The sequence below is a fragment of the Pseudorca crassidens genome, chromosome 15, assembly GCF_039906515.1.
Source record: "Pseudorca crassidens isolate mPseCra1 chromosome 15, mPseCra1.hap1, whole genome shotgun sequence".
NCBI lineage: Eukaryota > Metazoa > Chordata > Mammalia > Artiodactyla > Delphinidae > Pseudorca > Pseudorca crassidens.
Genome location: NC_090310.1, coordinates 51,124,786 through 51,143,638, shown reverse-complemented (window position 1 = coordinate 51,143,638; position 18,853 = coordinate 51,124,786). Strand labels below are relative to the sequence as shown.

The 18,853-nt window shown below is 35.9% G+C and overlaps 1 protein-coding gene across 1 annotated transcript; it reads left to right on the top strand.

The window, feature by feature from the left end:
* The first annotated feature begins 837 nt into the window (after positions 1–837).
* Positions 838–18,463, top strand: ANKEF1 (ankyrin repeat and EF-hand domain containing 1). The gene is made up of 9 exons (XM_067705160.1): positions 838–1,183; positions 6,296–6,495; positions 7,272–7,421; positions 8,439–8,562; positions 11,863–12,685; positions 14,570–14,796; positions 15,984–16,147; positions 17,330–17,467; positions 18,305–18,463. Exons 1-9 carry the CDS (start codon positions 838–840, stop codon positions 18,461–18,463), a joined length of 2,331 nt encoding a protein of 776 aa, XP_067561261.1.
* The last annotated feature ends 390 nt before the right edge of the window (positions 18,464–18,853 follow it).

The following is an 18,853-nucleotide window of genomic DNA, read 5'->3' as shown; positions in this document are numbered from 1 at the left end:
AGTTATCTCTGAACCATTTACCTACATAGTTCCTACATTAAGATGGCACAGGAATCATCCATCACATCTTTGGTATTTCCCAGGGCTCAATAGATTCCTGTTTATAAGCACCTCAAAATTCTACACATTCTTTATAACATGTTTAAGCTACTGAAATCTGTGTGGTCTCTACATTGTGAGGAACATGCTGGTACAGATCATTATAGTGGGGAGCTTGGCAATTTAATTAGCTTCACCTTCTTCATGGGTAAATGGTAAAGCTGTGTCAAGGAGGGAAGATTAAATGGAATAATAAGAAAACTGCATAGCAAGTCTAGTGTTAATTATGATGGAAGATTTGTTTTGAAATATTTTAACGTTATGCTAGCTGAATATTTTTGTATTTATATGTAATTTCTGCTTTCATGAATTAGTTGCAATAAATTATGGTAATAACGTTTCATAAGAAACAGCATCTCTTCTTAGGGAAGGCTTAAAATATTATTATCGGGCTTCCCTGGTGGTGCAGTGGTTGAGAGTCTGCCTGCCAATGCAGGGGACACGGGTTCATGCCCTGGTCTGGGAAGATCCCACATGCCGTGGAGCGGCTAGGCCCGTGAGCCATGGCCGCTGAGCCTGCGCATCCGGAGCCTGTGCTCCGCAACAGGAGAGGCCACAACAGTGAGAGGCCCGCGTACTGCAAAAAAAAAAATATATATATATATATACATTTATTATTATTATTTAGTCAAAGTAAAGAAGACAAAATTAACTTTGAGTTATATGTTTTTGCTTTGATTTTTGTTGCTGTAATTTTTGTTTTGGTCCACAAAGGCATTTTCAAGAAGCTGGTCAAATATGGCTTTAGCAGATAAAAGACTTGAGAACCTGCAGATCTACAAAGTTCTCCAGTGTGTTCGGAACAAAGACAAGAAGCAGATAGAGAAGCTGACTAGGCTCGGATACCCTGAACTCATCAATTTCACAGACCCCGTCAATGGAAACAGTGCTCTGCACTTAGCCTCAGTTTCCAATGACATCGATATGGTCAGCTTTCTCCTGAGCCTCGGTGCTCACCCTGATGTGCAAGATAAAATGGGCTGTACTCCGACTATGAGGGCTGCAGAACTGGGCCACGAATTGTCAATGGAAATATTAGCCAAGGCAGAGGCCGATATGACTATTGTCGATAATGAAGGAAAAGGTAAGAACTCCCAGCATTTTATCCAGCAATTCACTTTGTAGCCAGAAATCAATAAAATGCATTTTTTGCTTTCCATCTTTAGAAATGAGTTATTTATGGTACATGGTAGTGAAAGTCAAGATTCTCACTCTTATACCAAAGGACACTATCTCCCCATGATTTGAAAATGATGCAGGTATTTCTTAGGGAAGCCAGTTCTGAGAACTTTCTCATTGAAAAATAATATTAGAATTAGTCAATCTGTTTTTTTTTTTTAACATGGAGAACTTTCAACATGACACATGTTAATATTTCCATAATCACAATCACCCATTGTAAAATATAAAGTCTCATTTAGAGCTAAAGATGAAGGAGAGCATCTCTTCTTTTTTACATTTTAGAACCTCGAGTAATACTAGATATAGGTTTTGCTCTCAAGAGCAATCTAATGTAGAAAGTAGTTGCATTTAGGAATTTGAGGGACAAAGGTGGATTCTGACATAAACTCCAACTTTCTAGTGTCATTTAAAAATGTATTTGAAAATATGGCTTAAAATTTGAGATATGGCGGGCTTCCCTGGTGGCGCAGTCGTTGAGAGTCCGCCTGCCGATGAAGGGGACACGGGTTCGTGCCCCGGTCCGGGAAGATCCCACATGCCGCGGAGCGGCTGGGCCCGTGAGCCATGGCCGCTGAGCCTGCACGTCCGGAGCCTGTGCTCCGCAACGGGAGAGGCCACAACAGTGAGAGGCCCGCGTACCTCAAAAAAAAAAAAAAAATTTGAGATATGGCATTTCCATGATTATTCAGGTGAGATAGCCCCACTTTCTCACTCCTCCCCTCCCAAATCCCATTTCAAGACCACGATCTGGGAGCTTCTTGTCCAAATAACTCAAGGTTCTGACAGGAGGTGACACAGCCTCATGAAAATCACTAAGAAAATTACCTCCAGGCTTAATATAAATTGGTAGATTTAATCAGTTGTTCCAAAGAGTTGCTTCAAGTACAAAGCCATTAACATCAGTCCCACATTAGAGAAATGAGTCCCATTTTATAATGTTAATTAATGTTTTCTGACAGGAGCAGAGTCTGCTTTTTAACTCTCTGTGGACATGGTATTTGAAAAGTGACTTGCTTATAACAAGAGGAGAGGACAAAGAAAAGGAAGAGTTATTTAATTACTTAATGGCACCATGTAACAAAATACACTTCAGATGCACTCAGGAGTCAAATGTGTTTTAAAATGTTTTATTCTGAAAAAAAACCTCTCAACGCTCTATAGAATATCATTTCCCAAAGTGTGTGTCACGGGCCACTGAATCAGTGGGATATTGATAAGTGCTACATGCAAAATTGGTTCATTCCGCTGCCAAATTTATTAGAGAAACATTGGATAAAACAAATTTAGACATGTTTATTTTACATTTGTCATACCGACCAAAACCAGTGACATTTTCCATATTTATTTGACCATGAGATAGTTTTTTAAATGGCATCTTGTATACCTGGAGTTTCATGGAAACTTCAGTACATTCAGAAGAATGGTAACAAAGAAAAGTTTACCTTCTTGAGTTTGAAACAGAGATACAAATCACAAAGAAAGCAGTCTGAGACATTTTATAGCATAAAAAACTAAAATTATAAAATGTAAGCAATCAAGGTAAAATTGGAAACGAGGTCAAATGAGTATCTGTAGCAAATGCAACAGCCATGAGGTTATCTATACTCATTCAAATTAATATTAAACCTACCAAGGTTCTGGAAGACCAAAGTATGATAAAAACAACCTGACAAATCAAATAGAAAGAATTAAAAATATAAAATGAAACTTGAAATAAATACAAAGTCTTGTTTCACACGTGACCTTGTTAGTACTGCTCCCTCCAGCCTTGATTGTGGTTCATGGTATGCCTACTGCACAGAGGGCCTTGTCTTCCCATCAGTGAACCTAGCTTACCTTGCACATCCCTCAGCTCAAGGGCTGCCACTGGCCAAACTCCTTGGTTTATTCCACTGTAGTCTCTCTGCCCTTAACATCCTATTTTCCGGTGATTGACATTTGACTCACTGCACATTGTTTCAAAAGGATGAGCAAACATTTAAATGGTTAAAATAATGGAGCTTTAGAAGGATGAGGGATGTACTCTAGGTCTAACCTGTACTTTCTATTTGAACAATTTTGCAGAATATGGAGAAGGTAACACTCTAAGCCAAAAAATTATTTGTTGTCTTAGGAAATTAGTTACAGTGTCTGGAATTATTTTCTTTAAGGGTAAAGCTGGAATAGTTCCTTGTAACACCCATTCCATTGGTTCTCCCATTTATAGGAATGCATCCCCAGTCCTCAATTCAATATGCTAGTTCTATTGTGCATACATGTTTTTCTCTTTTGTTTTTGCTTCGATCTTGGAATGTTGATTTGTGTCCTTTGTGGCTTAAATAGTCAGCATGGATAGACTTTCACTGTGTGTTGCACATGCCATCATTATAAAGTAGCCATTTCATAAGTTCCTTAAGGTCTTTGTAATGAATTCAACCTCAACTGGCACTATTTTCTAGATTTTGCTGTTGTTATTGTTTATTGCTGTTTTGGTTCACTCTTACCTACTATAACTTCTCTGTCTTTGATTTTATATTTTCAACCATGTCCTTGACCATCTTTCTATTTTTAACTGTTTGAGTAACTCTATTTTAGATGCATGTTTATAAGAGATATATTTTGGTTTCTATTTTCACATACATTGTATTTTTATTTTAATGGTAGAGTTTATCCAATTTACATTTATCTAGATGCTCCATAGGTTTGGCATCAGAACTGTCACTTATTTTATATTATGAAAACATAATATATTTAATTTATATAAATACACAAATATGTATAAAAATATTTTCCTCTATGGTCCCTGTGTTCTGTGTTTTGTTTTGCTGTGTGTGTATATTTTCCTTCTCACATTTTCTAAAATTAATGGTATGTTTTTAGTTCTTTTAATGGCTAACTGGACAGCGTTACATATACTTAATACTCTGTTTATTGAATTAGCACTTTAAACAGTATTCATTAATATTTCTCTATGAAAGATGAGATTGGTACAAGAACCCTTCCTCTCACCTCCTTTACCTCCCTTCCAGTACCTAATTTTAGTACATTAAAATCATTTTAGTTCTTTCAGTGATTCTTTTCATACCTTTAAATAATAAGCATCTATCTCTTTATCTGTTTTAAATAATATCTCAAACTCCAGCAGTAAAAGATAAAGAAAATCAAATGATTACACTGTCTCTCCTTCCCTCTCTTCCCTCCAAGTTTTGTTAAATTACATTATTATTTCTACATTACTGTGAATTACAATATTATTTTCTGTATCTAGAATTCCTAAGGTGATTGAACTTTGGTTCAATGGTTGAAGGGATTCAACATCTATCAAGGGTCTTTTAGTCACATATTCTCTGTTGATCCCCTGTTAGACTCATTTTTGTCATCAAGTAGTTTAGCTCACTCCTTTGGGCTTATATCTTTTGATTTCTTGCATCTTTAAACTTATTGTCCATCACTTTTATATATGAACAATACCTTGACTGAGTATTAAAAATTCCCTGTTTTCTATTCCAAGTGACATTGTAGAGCTATTTTGGTTATTTTCTAGCACTGAATGTTGCTGTACCAAAGTCTTGCAGCCAGCTTGACTTTTTCTCTTTAGAAATGACTTGAATTTTTAACTGGATGCTCACAGGACACTTTCTTACCTAGCTTTACCTAGGCACCATCTTATGGATTGTTCTTAATCAATTTTTCCTGAGACTCAGTATACTCTGTCAGATCTAGGTTTTTCCTTCAAGAGAGTTTTCTTCTATTATATCTCTCCATTTCTTTCTGTTCCATTTGTTCTTTTATTTTTGAATACCAATTACATACATGTTAAATATTCTTTGCCTCTCTAGAACATTTAAACTCTTGCATCATTTCAGTTACATTTTTCTTTCAAGTTCTTTCAAGTTTTTCTTCCATGTCCCTGACCATGGTTTTGGCGATGTCTGCTCTCCTTTTTCCTGCTTCCAACATGAACCACTTTCATTTCCTTAGTGGTTTTACAATATTTTTCTCTACCATTTCTTTTTTTAAGCTTTGCTTGCTCAAATTCAACTTTTCCTTCTACTTATCTTTTATTGTCCTAGAAGTATTTATTATAAGTTCAGTCTAGCTTTGCACTTTTGTTTCAGAAAAAAATGTATTTGATTTCTTTGTTGTCATGGAAATGGGTCAGTCAATAATTTTCATGTCGTATAGTTTTTTGAGTATATAATTTTTGCCTATGTTTGTCATCAAGTTTCTTTCCTTACCTTTCTTTCAGTATATTTTTTCATAGGTCACGTGCTGGTTTCTTGTTGATTATTGTTCCTCTTTGAATGAAGCCTCTTTTTAGAGTCAAGTCATTACAAAGTCAGTCTGAAGTTTGACTGCTGTTTACCTGACTTTCTTACCAGGGGAATATAAACAATACCCCAGGTCTGTAGTACATTTTTGACATGGGTTATGTTGAGGGTCTGTATGTCACAGGTGCTGGGTATGAAGATTTAGCATTTTTCTTTCTTCAGTAAACAAAATGATTTGCCAAAATGTCAGAGCCCCTTGCCATCTAGTTTTTCTTCTCACTGCTACTGTACAGACAGCCTGCTTCCTATAAACATGGCTGGTCTGCACATTTCATCATTATGTACCATCTCCTTTGCCACTCTGCAGTTTCAGAGGGGATCCAGGGATCCACCAATAGTCCTCTGGCACACACACCCCTGTATATTCCAAGAAGGGACACTGGGGTATAGACTGCAGGATGCCAAATACCCAGGGTCAACCGGAGCTCACATCCCAGCACTCAAATTCTTCCCAAACAAAGTCTTATCACATTTTGGTTATGATTGTTTTCTGACTCTTATATGAGGTTGGGTTTCTTTTCTGGTATCTCTGTCTTGGTGTTTCAGTTGATTTCAGAGGGAAAACCAAGGCATAAACATCTTTGCTCTATCACCTTCAGCTAGCTAATTATGAATTTGTAAATTATTGTTTGTTCCTTCCTATGTGATCCAAATATAGAGAGACTACTAATTAAGTATTCTTTGGGGATTCTATTTTTCTACAGGTATTTTGTTTTACTGCATTTTACCTACTAAGAGGCATTATCGCTGTGCACTGATTGCCTTGGAACACGGTGCAGATGTCAACAATTGTACCTATGAAGGAAAGCCAATATTCCTTAGAGCTTGTGAAGAAGCACATGATGTTAAAGATGTGTGCCTGACATTTTTGGAAAAAGGAGCCAATCCAAATGCTGTCAACTCAGTATGACTATTCCTGTGATTATAAATATTCCTTTTTTCAATTATAGAAAAAAATTTCAATACACTAATAATCTCTATTAGTGTATTTTTTCATTTGAATATGATAAAATTATCCTGTTAGTTTAGACTGTTCATTTCTGTTCAAAATACTTTAAGATGATATACTTTCATCATCTTTATATGGCATGGCCATGATTCTACAATCTATTTCCTAATTATGTTTGGAAAATTGGTATTTATTATGTATAACGTTAAAAGATCATTACAGGAAATAGAAAAGATATTACTGATGCCTAATAAAAATTTATCTTCTTCAAAAGAAAATATGTAGTTCTGCTGTTCCCCTTAATCATTTTGCTCCCTCTCCTCATTTGGCTAATTTTATTCAGTTTTCTTATCTTTTAATTGTCATTTCCCAACAATAAAAATAGATTTTCTTCTCATTGGAAAACACCTATAGCCTAATTTTAGCATGTGTTTTACCCTCTTTTCTCCCTTAATGCTCTACTTTCTTTACAAGAAACTGCATTTTTCAGCATGATGTTCTTACAGGGACTTTTGGTGTGACCTTGACTCTGATTTTAGAATTCTACATTTTGGACACTGACCCATTTTACTGGCTTCATTTTTCCTATTTGTTACGTGAAACCAATAAAACTGTACAGAACTGAACGTGTCAGTGTGACTCTAAGGCCAAATGGATTTAGACCATATTTATACGGAATATGTTATTTAGTATGACAGGGATAAACAGCATCTGATCTGTTTCACGTCCAGTCCACAGGTCGCACGGCTTTAATGGAAGCATCAAGAGAAGGAGTGGTAGAACTAGTTCGAGGGATATTGGAAAGAGGAGGTGACGTGAATGCATTTGACAATGACAGACATCACGCCGCACACTTTGCTGCCAAAGGAGGCTTTTTTGATGTAATAATCTACTCTTTGCTTTAAATTTTGTTGCTAAAAATATTCTCTTCTTTTTCTCAACATCTTAAAATATCATGTAGGTTACACTGATAGAATTTTTTCTAAGTTATCATCTTGATTTTCCAAAATAATTCTAAAACTATATTTTAAACCAAATATTAACCTTCAAAATATATTTTAGCTCTTTATTCAGTTTTATCTGCTTGCTAACTTATTCTTTTAATATTGCTAATAATGTTTTTCTATATTTTTAATTATGACAGCTTAAAGGTTTTGCCAACTGGGATTATTCCATTTTATGACTCCATTAAACATTAGAATTTTCACAGTGGGGAGAACAATGCCAATATACTCATCTCCCTGATGTTTGAGGCATCTAATGACTCATCTAAATTTTTAACTCTAAGTATTCTTATTATCTGGATATATCAGCAAAGGATATCTCATAGGTACAGTGATATTGCAGAAACAAAATAGAAATCGATGCTATCCTATTTTTTTAAATTCTGAATTATATCTAAAATTTCTTTACTGAGTTTTTCTGAGTTTTAACATAATTATCTTTACTTTTTTCATAGCATCTCTTCCCTGCAATAAAAGTATATATCACAGTAGAAGTCACATCTGTTTGGTAAAGAATTTGCTCCCCTGATGATGCTTGCCATAGTCTGATGCTTTCTAAAATTGCCTAAATTTACTTCAAAACAGTAGTTCCCCAGCTGAGTATAGAGTTTTCTATACTCTAGATCAATGTTGTTTGATAGAACTTCTGGCAGTGATGGAATTGTTCTGTATCTGTGCTGTACAATGTGGTACAATACACTACACTTGTGGTTTTTGAGTACTTGAACTGTGGCTAGTGGAAGTAAGGAACTGAATTTTTAAAATTTGTTTTCTATTTAATTCATTTTAATTTAATTCAAATTGACACTCTGGATAGCACAGGTCTAGGTCCCAGTTTTCATTCAGTAAATGTACATTCCTATTCCTCTACAATATCCACTATTTATTTTGCAGATATTGAAGCTTCTCTTTGCCTACGACGGAGACATGGGGCTGATTGCAATGAATGGCAACACACCACTTCATTATGCTGCTATGGGTGGTTTTGCAGATTGCTGTAAATATATATCTCAGCGAGGTAAAATGGTCTACCAATTTCATGCCTAAAGAATTTATAATTTTCCCTCACTGTAGATGAGCAGAGAATTTCAGCCTGTCAAATGTCAGTTGCTTATCTCACACATATATGTAGAAAGAAAATTAAACTTTTTTTCTTATTTACCTTCTGTTAAATCATGAATCTGGCCTTGAAGGTGATAAAAATTCATTTCTCAAGTATTTTTAGGTTATTATTAAAAATCTAAAGAGAATTGTTTATGAGTCAACCAATTATTAAGATGCTTATAGTTATTAAATTCCTATTTAAAAATGTAAATATCAATCTAAAAAAAGACAAACACTAGACACCATGTCTTTTAGTTTGCATTCTTAATTATTTTATTTTTAAAAAGGTACTATCATGTCAAGTTCATAGATAACATTTCTGGGTAATTTTAAATTATAGAGGAAATATTTTGGGGAGAAACACATGAAATAAATGAAAAATTTCATGGAACATTTGGAATATAAGTAATATTTATTATTTTAGATTTTTCTGTAGCTTTCAAATAATTATTAACTTAGGAATATAAACTATGTTTTGTATAGCTTAATGTATTCCTTAAAATAGTAATATTAGCCAATTAAGTTTAAAGATTTGGATCTATTTGGTGTTAATTACATGCTAATTAAATGTACATTCAAAGTTATTAACTCTTTGTTAGAGAGGGAGCTGCATTCTGCTGAATGTTACGGTAGTGTTTTTTTTTTTTTTCCAGTTTATGAGAAATGGGCAGAAACTTAAAGTTCAACAACTTTATAATAGAGCAGAGAAAGTGTTTTTATTTTCCTGTCTTCTACAGAGGAACAGAAATTTTGAAGTCACTGGGATCTGAGAGAGCCTATACTGTAACCACTAACGTTATAAATAAGACTAACGTGCCTGCATAACTAATGGTGTAATAACTGGTCCACTTTGACTTTTTTCACGTTATACAAAGCTCACATTCTTTCCCCATTCCCCTAAAATACAAAGCAGATAAAGGAAAATATATCAACTGCAATTTTTGCTGTCATCAACTGTCTCATCAGTCTTATTTTCAAAGCTGTTACCATCAGCAGATTATTCTGACACTTCATTTTTAACATTGTGTATTTCTAGAAACTAAAGATCTGCCCAGATTGAGACAAGCTTCTTCAACTTTAACATGCTGATTCCTTTCTTATTGGGACAAACATCGCCCAATATATACTCTACCATTTATGTACTCCTGGGATAAAATCAGAGAAAGCAAATTGAGAAGTAAAGAGCCAGAGCCTGCCAAAGGCCTTGCCTGGTGATGCAGAAAAGTTTCATCCTCCTGGCTGGCTCACAAGACTAGGCTGTGTTTCTGAAATAAATGTCTGAAAATGTTCTGAGTTCTGTAGCATGTTTGGAAGTACAACCACCAGATCCTATGTGGGTGACCTATTTCCATACCAGGCAATTGCTTATCTAAGGCAATCAGAGCAGCAAGAAACCATTGGTCACGAAATGCTCATTTCTGAGTAAACTCCCTGAGTGTAGCCTCTTTTATTCTTAAATGTGAGGGCTGGATTCCTTTCCCACATTAAACTACCTTCCTCAGTATGCTCCTCTTTTGTCCCTGATCTTGTCCCTAGAGTAATTTACAACTCCCTGTAGGCAGTGTGAGGCCAGATCCAGGGGAGAGGAGGGGAGTTTGGAATAGTTCTCCTGAAGTCCCTGTTCAGGGTTCTCCTTCTCTTGGGCCTTTTGCCAGCAGTCAGCTGAAAGTTGAGTATCTCAGCCACAGAGGCACATAAATCACAAAGGGAATGAATGAATCTTTATTTACTAATGATAAAAGAGGAGACAAAATCAAAGAGAGAAGAAAATGCCTTCATATCTTTAAGCTGGGATGTTGGCGTCTTTTATCCACACAAAATTTCTAACAGGGAGGAAACTGGGAGCAGAAGAAGGCAAGATAAAGCCGCTTTAAAACCCTTTGATCCTTAGTGCTGGGCTGAATATAGGAGTGGATTGGGAGATGGTAGATAAACCCCCAGACACCCTGAATAAGCGAAAAAGCTAAATAAAAACAGCATACTCAAGATGATTATGGAATTATACTATGTAATTATTATGCTGTGGAATTATACTGTTGAGACCAGTCTCAGGTCCCTTTCCCAATAAGTCACTATTCTTCAAACTGTCCAATATAAAAATTTTAGAATCTTTATTGCTCCAATGCTCTTTTTGAGTTTTTCTATCACTAGTAAAATTACCAGCCTTCACATAAAATTTTAATTTTTGACAATGCCATAGGAAGTGCTAATGTTGAAAAACACTGGTAATTAATTTTCTTTTTGATAAGGAATAAAACTATAAAGTGTTGGAGGGACGGGTTTTATTTTTGCATTCGGCGACCTTTACATTTTGGATGCTAGAGATACTGAGGTTAGAGAATCTTTTTTGATTATGTGATGCTTGCAAAGCAACAGAAGAGCCTTCTAGATTCAAAACACTAGAAAGAGCATCTTCATAGTCTGACTTATAATGGGTTTTTAGTGTCTCCAGACATTTATTACAGACAACACAGCCTTCTTGATAGCATTAAGTAGACTCCTTGATGCATTCAGAAAAGTTTATTTCTTTGGAGAATGCTTACATATAATGTTGGTCCCATCATTTTAAGTAAGGGTCCAAAAAGGAAAACGAATTTTAATGCCTAATTGCACAGTTCTTATTCTTTCACGTTTGATGAACAAATTACTTTTTCTTCTGTTAGGCTGTTCACATGACCTTACTGCAAAACAGCAGGTCAATATAAATTACACTAACTTCATGTAGAATACAGTTAAAGCATAGTTTAAGATTTTACACAGATTTAGTCATAATCGTTCAAAAGAAGCAGGTGTCAGTTATCATCCTGAGTTCCTAAGGTCCTATTTAAGCTGTTTGAATCCAGCTTCCTTCCAAATTCAAATGTCACCCTTACTCTTTCCCACTAGTCAGGAAGCCTCCTTAGCAAGTATCCCAATATGATATTTGTTTCAAATATCTATAGGGATTAATGTCCTAATCCTTTGGGAAAAGATACTATCAATAGGAAACATATCTCCCTCAGAATTCACCAAAGTAAAGCTCACGGAAAAAAAAAAAAATCATAGCTTAATTTTGTAGTTATAAGAGCTAAATGTGCTTACCTTTATATACAAGTAATTTGGGGAGCAACTTTTGATTAATCACTAGAAACTTTAAAAACTGTTGGATGCATGTCATTTGTGGAGTCATGCAGATGCCTTGGCACCATTATAATCATGATGCTTCCTGTTTTAGGATGTGATCTGAAATGGAAGAATTTGGAGCATAAAACGCCCAGGGCCTTGGCTAAGGAAGGCGGCTTTAAAGCAGCCACCAAAGAAATACGGCGGGCGGAGCAAATCGCTAATAAACTGGCCCGGCCAGGAGCCCAAAATCCGAATCCACAATTGTACCTGAAACTTCACGATTGGTCCATAGAACATGAGACTTTCCTTCGGGAAGCCCTTTCGTTTGTGGACAGGGGCGATGGGACAGTCACCAAGGAAGACTTTGTGCTGGCGCTGGAGGAGAGGCAAGATTTTATGAGCTCAGAACAGATAGCTACCATAGCTCAACTTCACGAAAAAGTCCGGGGCGGAGGGGTCAACATTAACGATTTCTTTAAAGGAACCAAATACTTAAGCAAGTCTTATGTCCTGGGATCCTATGGACCTAAGAAAATTAAAAAAGGGATGGTCAAAAAAGCCAAAAAAGGCAAGTTTGTTTTACCCTTCCCAATCTGCATCATCCCTGACCACGTGTTTCCACGCCAGAGCGAAGGTGGGCTGCCTTGTTACATGATTGAAACCTACAAGCATGTAACTGATTGCAATCGCTTTAACCGAGATCATCCACCCGAACATCCCATTCAGGATGACTCTGCTTGGTACATTGACGATCCAGGGAAGGTCTTTTCAAACATTAATTTTATCACCAAGGCGGGAGACCTGGCATCTCTGAAAAAGGCGTTTGAATCAGGAATACCTGTGGATATGAAGGATAATTATTACAAGACACCCCTAATGACTGCATGTGCCAGTGGAAACATAGATGCGGTCAAGTTTCTTCTTGAAAAAGGGTATGACTTTTGGTTGAGTGAAATTTAGATTTTTGGGAGCCTTCACATTTCAAGGAAGGCTAAGACACATTCAGCTCCAGAATTTAAGTAGTGCAAGAAAGGGCTTCATTCCTGAAGTCCAGATCACAAATAGATCCTATACTGGGAACCAGGCTAACGGAACATAGGAGTGTGTGTACACAAAGACCGTTTGCCAATAACAGCTATGCACAAAGTGAAGGCCAAGAAGTTTTCTCTCTGAGGGAAAACAAAGCCTTCTGATTAGGTATCCCTGGCCTCCCAAGACAATTTAATTTGGTCTCAGAGCTTTACCTACATGATGTGGAGTTGCTTTTTATTTTTTTTTAAATTAAAAACAATCTTTTTATTGTGGTAAGAACAGACAGCATGAGATCTACCCTCTTAAATTTTAAGTGTAGGGTACAATATTGCTAACTATAATCACTATAGTGATTATAATATTGTAGAGCAGATCTCTAGAACGTACTCACTTTACATGGAGTCATTTTTAAATCTGTCTCTTTTTTCTTTCTTTCTTTCTTTTTTTTTTGGAGGGGATCCCAACAAATTCAAGCAATTTGTTGGTAGCCATAATGACTAAGCACCATTTCATTCCCCTTTCCTTGGTTCATTTGTAAATATCTTTAAAATAACAAAGCCTGACATTTAGTTTAACTTTTAAATCTAAAGCAATTTCTCAGGCTTAAGTCCTTTTTACCATTGCTGAATAACCTGGGGTAACTTTCTTAACCTTTTTGTGCCTCAGTTTTCTCATTTTTATAATGGGGTTCTAATGGAACTCAGCTCACAGGATTTGTTGAAGATTAAATGAGTTAAAATATGTAAAGCACTTAGTAGCCCAGTAATTGCAGACTTGATAAAAGGTATTATTGTTATTATTACTATAATGTTTAACTTCAAAGAAGGATTTAAATGTGTTTATTATAGAGAAGGAGTATAAAGCAACTAATGACAATGTGAAGTGTTGGGCAGAGAATTTTTAAATAGGACTAAAATTTTATTTTATCTTTTCATAGTTTCTGGATGATATATTGCTTTCAATAAAATCAAAAGAATTAATTTTCTTTTTTCATTTAATATTGGAGTATAGTTGATTTAAAATGTTGCTCTAGTTTCAGGTGTATAGCAAAGTGATTCAGTTATACATATACATATCCATTCTTTTTCAGATTCTTTTCATATATAGATTATTACAGAATATTGAGTAGAGTTCCCTGTGCTATACAGTAGGTTCTTGTTCATTATTTATTTTAAATATAGTAGTGTGTATATGTTAATCACAAACTCCCAATTTATCCCACCCCCTCACCTTTCCCCTTTGGCAACCACAAGTTTGTTTTGGAAGTCTATGAGTCTGTTTCTGTTTTGTAAATAAGTTCATTTGTATCATTTTTTGATACAAAATTTTGATACATTATAATGCTTAAAATTTTAATAATGAAGGTGCATTTAAAAATTCATAACATACAGAGAAAGTAGATACAAAATGAAATAATATAACTTTTCTGTTTCCTGTTAGCTTTGATCTTTCATCGGATCCAGTTTTTCCCTGATTTTAATGATGCAAAATTGTAGCCCTTAGGTTACAATTGTAACCTAAGGATCTAAGGGTTAAAATTGTAACCCTTAGGGTCTAAGCACCTTTTAAACTAAACAAAATGTATATATACACAAAGTTAAGACTGTTATAAAATGAAGGACACAGGTCAAGAAAAATTATGGCACAAATTTAACTTGACCCAAACCTTCCTTGGTTTTCAGTTGAAAAACCTGATAAAACTATGATATCTTCCTTAGCATTTTTATCCTCTAGTGCTTGGAATAACCCATATTTTTAGCTCATGCATCTACCTCATTTTACAGGGCTAACGTCAATGCAACAGATAATTTTCTGTGGACTCCGCTTCATTTTGCATGCCATGCCGGCCAACAGGATATTGTTGAGCTTCTTGTTAAATCTGGAGCCGTGGTAGATGCCCTTTCAATCAACAACTCAACTCCCTTAAGTAGAGCCATTGAGAGCTGTAGACTGGATACTGTAAAATACCTACTTGATATTGGTGCTAAATTCCAGCTGGAGAATAGAAAAGGCATGTGTTCTCATTATGGGTGATTAGGGTTAGAAAAGGAGGATTTATGTTAGATTCCAAACCCGTTTAAATCTATTCTTGTAGGACCACATTTTCCCTTGAGTCACTGCTGCAAAAACAAACCTGAGTAAATGTTATGGAACTTTATCGTATACACAGTGCTTCTCAAATCGTTGGTGTGAAAGAACCAGTTCTTTATGTTGGTGATCCATTGTGGATGGAGACTTTTGCAAAATACAATGAAAATGATTTAGAAAAATGAAGAGGAAAAAGCCCATAAAATACAAGTCCAAACTTTTTTTTTATCATTGGATTCAAATGACATAAAATTGCTATAAAAATTTCTAAATGTAAAAAAACATTTACTCTTAATCCCTGTATTTATTTCACTGTGGCTGTGTAACCATTAGTTTGTAGACTGACACCAGTCTGCAGATCACATCATGAGTCATCACTTTGTCTTAACAGTCAATTCCTAATAATCGGCATAGTTTGAAGCCTCTGTAGACTTTGGATTCCTTCTAAAGTTGGACAAATCATTCCTGAATTGAGGCTCTTTCTAGGAAGTAAATGGGAAGCCTACCTATGTCATAAATATCCCATGTAAATACGTGGAGGTGTTATTTTCTTAGAGTGGAACCCATTGCTTCCTTTGGATCTGAAGGAACTTTAGTATCTCTGGCTGCTTCAGGCTGCCTCTGAGTCACAGGTAATATTGTTAGGCCTGCCTGAGGACGTTACAGGTGTCATAATACCCAGCAATCTGCATAGAGCACTTGAGACCTCCAGTTTCCCAGGCCTTTTTGAATACACCTCCTTCCATCATGGGAAGGGGAGGACAATGTAAAATTGTCACACACAAAGGAATGTGTGCACTGTGGGGAGAGAACCAGCACTCAGATATTCAAAATGTAATCTACCACTATTTCCTATCAACTTTTTAAGAAACATGCTCAAAACAATTAACAAGAATAAATGGTTTTGCTGGTAAATGGCACTCTAAATGATGAGATTGTAGAGCTGGTGCCACCTTAGAGAGTATCTGATCCAGCTCTGTGACTTTATACATACCATTCACTTCAGTAATCACCCTTGGTACTGCATGCTTAGAGCTGATGTGCTGAGATTTTGCTACATGGTTTATTATTAATCTGTTTAATGAAACTCTGAATTTACGTTTTGAGCAGGGCATAGTGCCATGGATGTTGCAAAGGCTTATGCTGACTATAGAATAATTGGTTTGATTAAGGAAAAGCTGGATAACTTGCCAAAACCAGCAGAAACTCAAAAAGCAAAAGGCAAGCCACTGCTTAAAGTGAAGACTGAAGGCCCTGAGATTAAGAAAGAAGAGGTATGAAAAGCAGTTGACCTCCCATTAGTAACTGGTGGGGCTGCGGCACCATTTACGTGTTGTTACAGGACATGGGCAAATAATACGCAGTCCATGTTTTCAGAACCATTATGCAATAGTATTAAAGAAATATCTAGCAAGAAAGTTCCTGTTACTGAAAAGCCTAAAAAGTACTCATTGCAAACAGAACCCACACAAAAACCAGTTGGTTCAACTAAATACCATTAGAATGTTGGAAAAAATAACTGGTATTGGATATGTATACACTCAGACCTGAATTATACAGATTTGATGGGATGGCCCCAAAAGGGGAAGAAGAGTAACCCTCATAAGAAATGAAGTAAAACATGATTTTCCTTCATTTTGGTTTCATAATCTTTCACTACCCACCTTACCACCCCACTCCCAAAGAATTTTAATGATTACTATGAACCCAGGGATATGTAACTTGGATATCCTGCAAAATAACTCTAGAAGGTTTTAAAGGTGTCAAATTGTCCCTGGTAATCTGGAATGGTTTGGGTGCCTCTAAATTAGCAGCAGAAGATCGAGGTTGTTGTTTATGGGGATTTCTGAGACACCAAGAATTTGTCATTCATTAGCAGGAAGCTTTAAGTACATTTCTAGACTGAAAGCTTCTTTTAGGGAAGCAGATGGATCCCTAGAGATCCTTGGCTGACATAGGATAGGGGATGAAATTCAGGAAGGAAAAGCTTTAATGCTATCAAATTAGAAAGGGTTAGAGAAATGTAGGTGGTAGGAAGTAGATAGAGTTGAAGGGATGATAGGCAGACAATAGAGAGTAGTAAGCATAGAGGAAGAGAGTAAGGATGGCCAGAGGTGAGGGAGGATTGATCAGCTAAAGCTCCTGATACATGCACCATTATCATTTTGGTAGGAATACACCCTTCTGATTAATAATGTCCACAGGTCAAGGATGGATATCTGAAAAACTTTTGTGATCTGTCACTAATACTAATTAAATAAAGTTAAACGAGGCAAACGAATGATCTCTCCTCACTCAAAATTATAATAATATTCTATTTCATTTCAAATTATAATTTGTATAGTAGCATTTTTAGTTTTTTCTGGCTTCAGAGTAAGATGCGGAACAGCGAATAATGTTAGGAAGTATATATAGGTTTTTGCAATTGACAGGTTTTTTTTTGGTCTTGTTTCCAGGAGCCACTTTCATCAATGTATACTGTACCAACCATAGTGGAGAAAAAGAAGGTGCATAAGGATAATGTGGCTTACCTCAATTCATTGATTACCAGTGGTTATACCAAGAAAGTGGATATCACATTTATTCCACAGAGGGTAAGTACTTTAGAAAGATCATAACATGGTATAAACTCATGATGTCATTTTTCAAATACTTTTTATGCAGAGCACCCAAATGTCCTTATCTTTTCTAGTTATTATTTGGAGGTGTCCTTTTTCTAGGTCCTACTACTTCTGACTAAGTAAGTCCAACTTGTATAGCTTCCAATATCTGGTATTACTCTTTTCTGTATTAACATTTTAATTTTCCTTGAACAATTGAAATCTTCTTCAGTTAGTGCCATTCCTTATAGCCATGTAGTCACCGAGTTCTATAGATACTTTCTCTGGGTACACCTTAGAGCCCAACCCTTCCTCTTTTTACACACTATCACCATCTCACTTGGGAGTTTCATACTAATCAAGACTGGATTTATTCAGTGGCTTCCTTAAACATCTACAATTAAAAAGGTGAAGATGTCTTTGGAGAATAAGAGTGGTCTTGACAATGTGCATCAAGCCATGCTGAATAAGAGACCACCAGCTCCTTCTGCCCTCTACTGTGAAAATAATTTTGACTTCCCCATGAGACATAAAGGCAGTAAACCCAAACTATCTATTAACTCCATTGCTTCCTGGTTTTGACATCCTAAAAATGATCAGCAGCTGGCCTAAGGGTCATCAGAGAGGTAACTGAAGAGCATTTCAGTTGTCCAAATAGTCACCATCAGAAACAGCGATGCCCACATAACCAAAAATGTTGTGTAAGAGATAAAAGAGATTTAGAAATAAATTTGATAGTTTTAAATTAACCATCTTGAAGATTGTCTGGATATTGGCATGTTTATTGGCCATCATATTCACACCTGCTCTGGATGTGGTTGTTTATTTAAGATCTGGAGTCCCAAAGCCACCACAGCAGAGCTGATCAGGAAGAGGGAACTGCGCCGGGAGCGGTTCTCGTACGAGGTAGATTTTGATCACTTCATGATGCCCTTTCAGAAGCACATCACAGAGAAAGCGCAAGCATTGAAAGCTGCCTTCAAGACCTAAATCACAGCAGTTGCTTCTTGGGATAAACATTTTGAGGCCCAGGGACCAAACGTTGGAGAAAGTAGATATTTCCATTAAAGCCAAAACAATCCACAAGTAACCAAATATTTGTTTTTGCTTTAACAGCTATAAATATTCTGAGCTGTCTAGAGAAGGTGTGTTTTATTTTGCAATGAATTGCATGTTATTCTGCATAAATCTCCCAATTTCCCTCAAGAATGTAGTAGAATAAATGGCATTTTTTGTTATAAGCATAGTGTCATCGTCAAAGAATTTACAAGATTTACACCATTATGTTTGTTAAAGATATCATTTTAGTGGAAATGGATGAAAACAATTTGATATTAGGGAAGAGAAGTCGTTTTTAATCCATTAAGAAAGCAGTTTTGT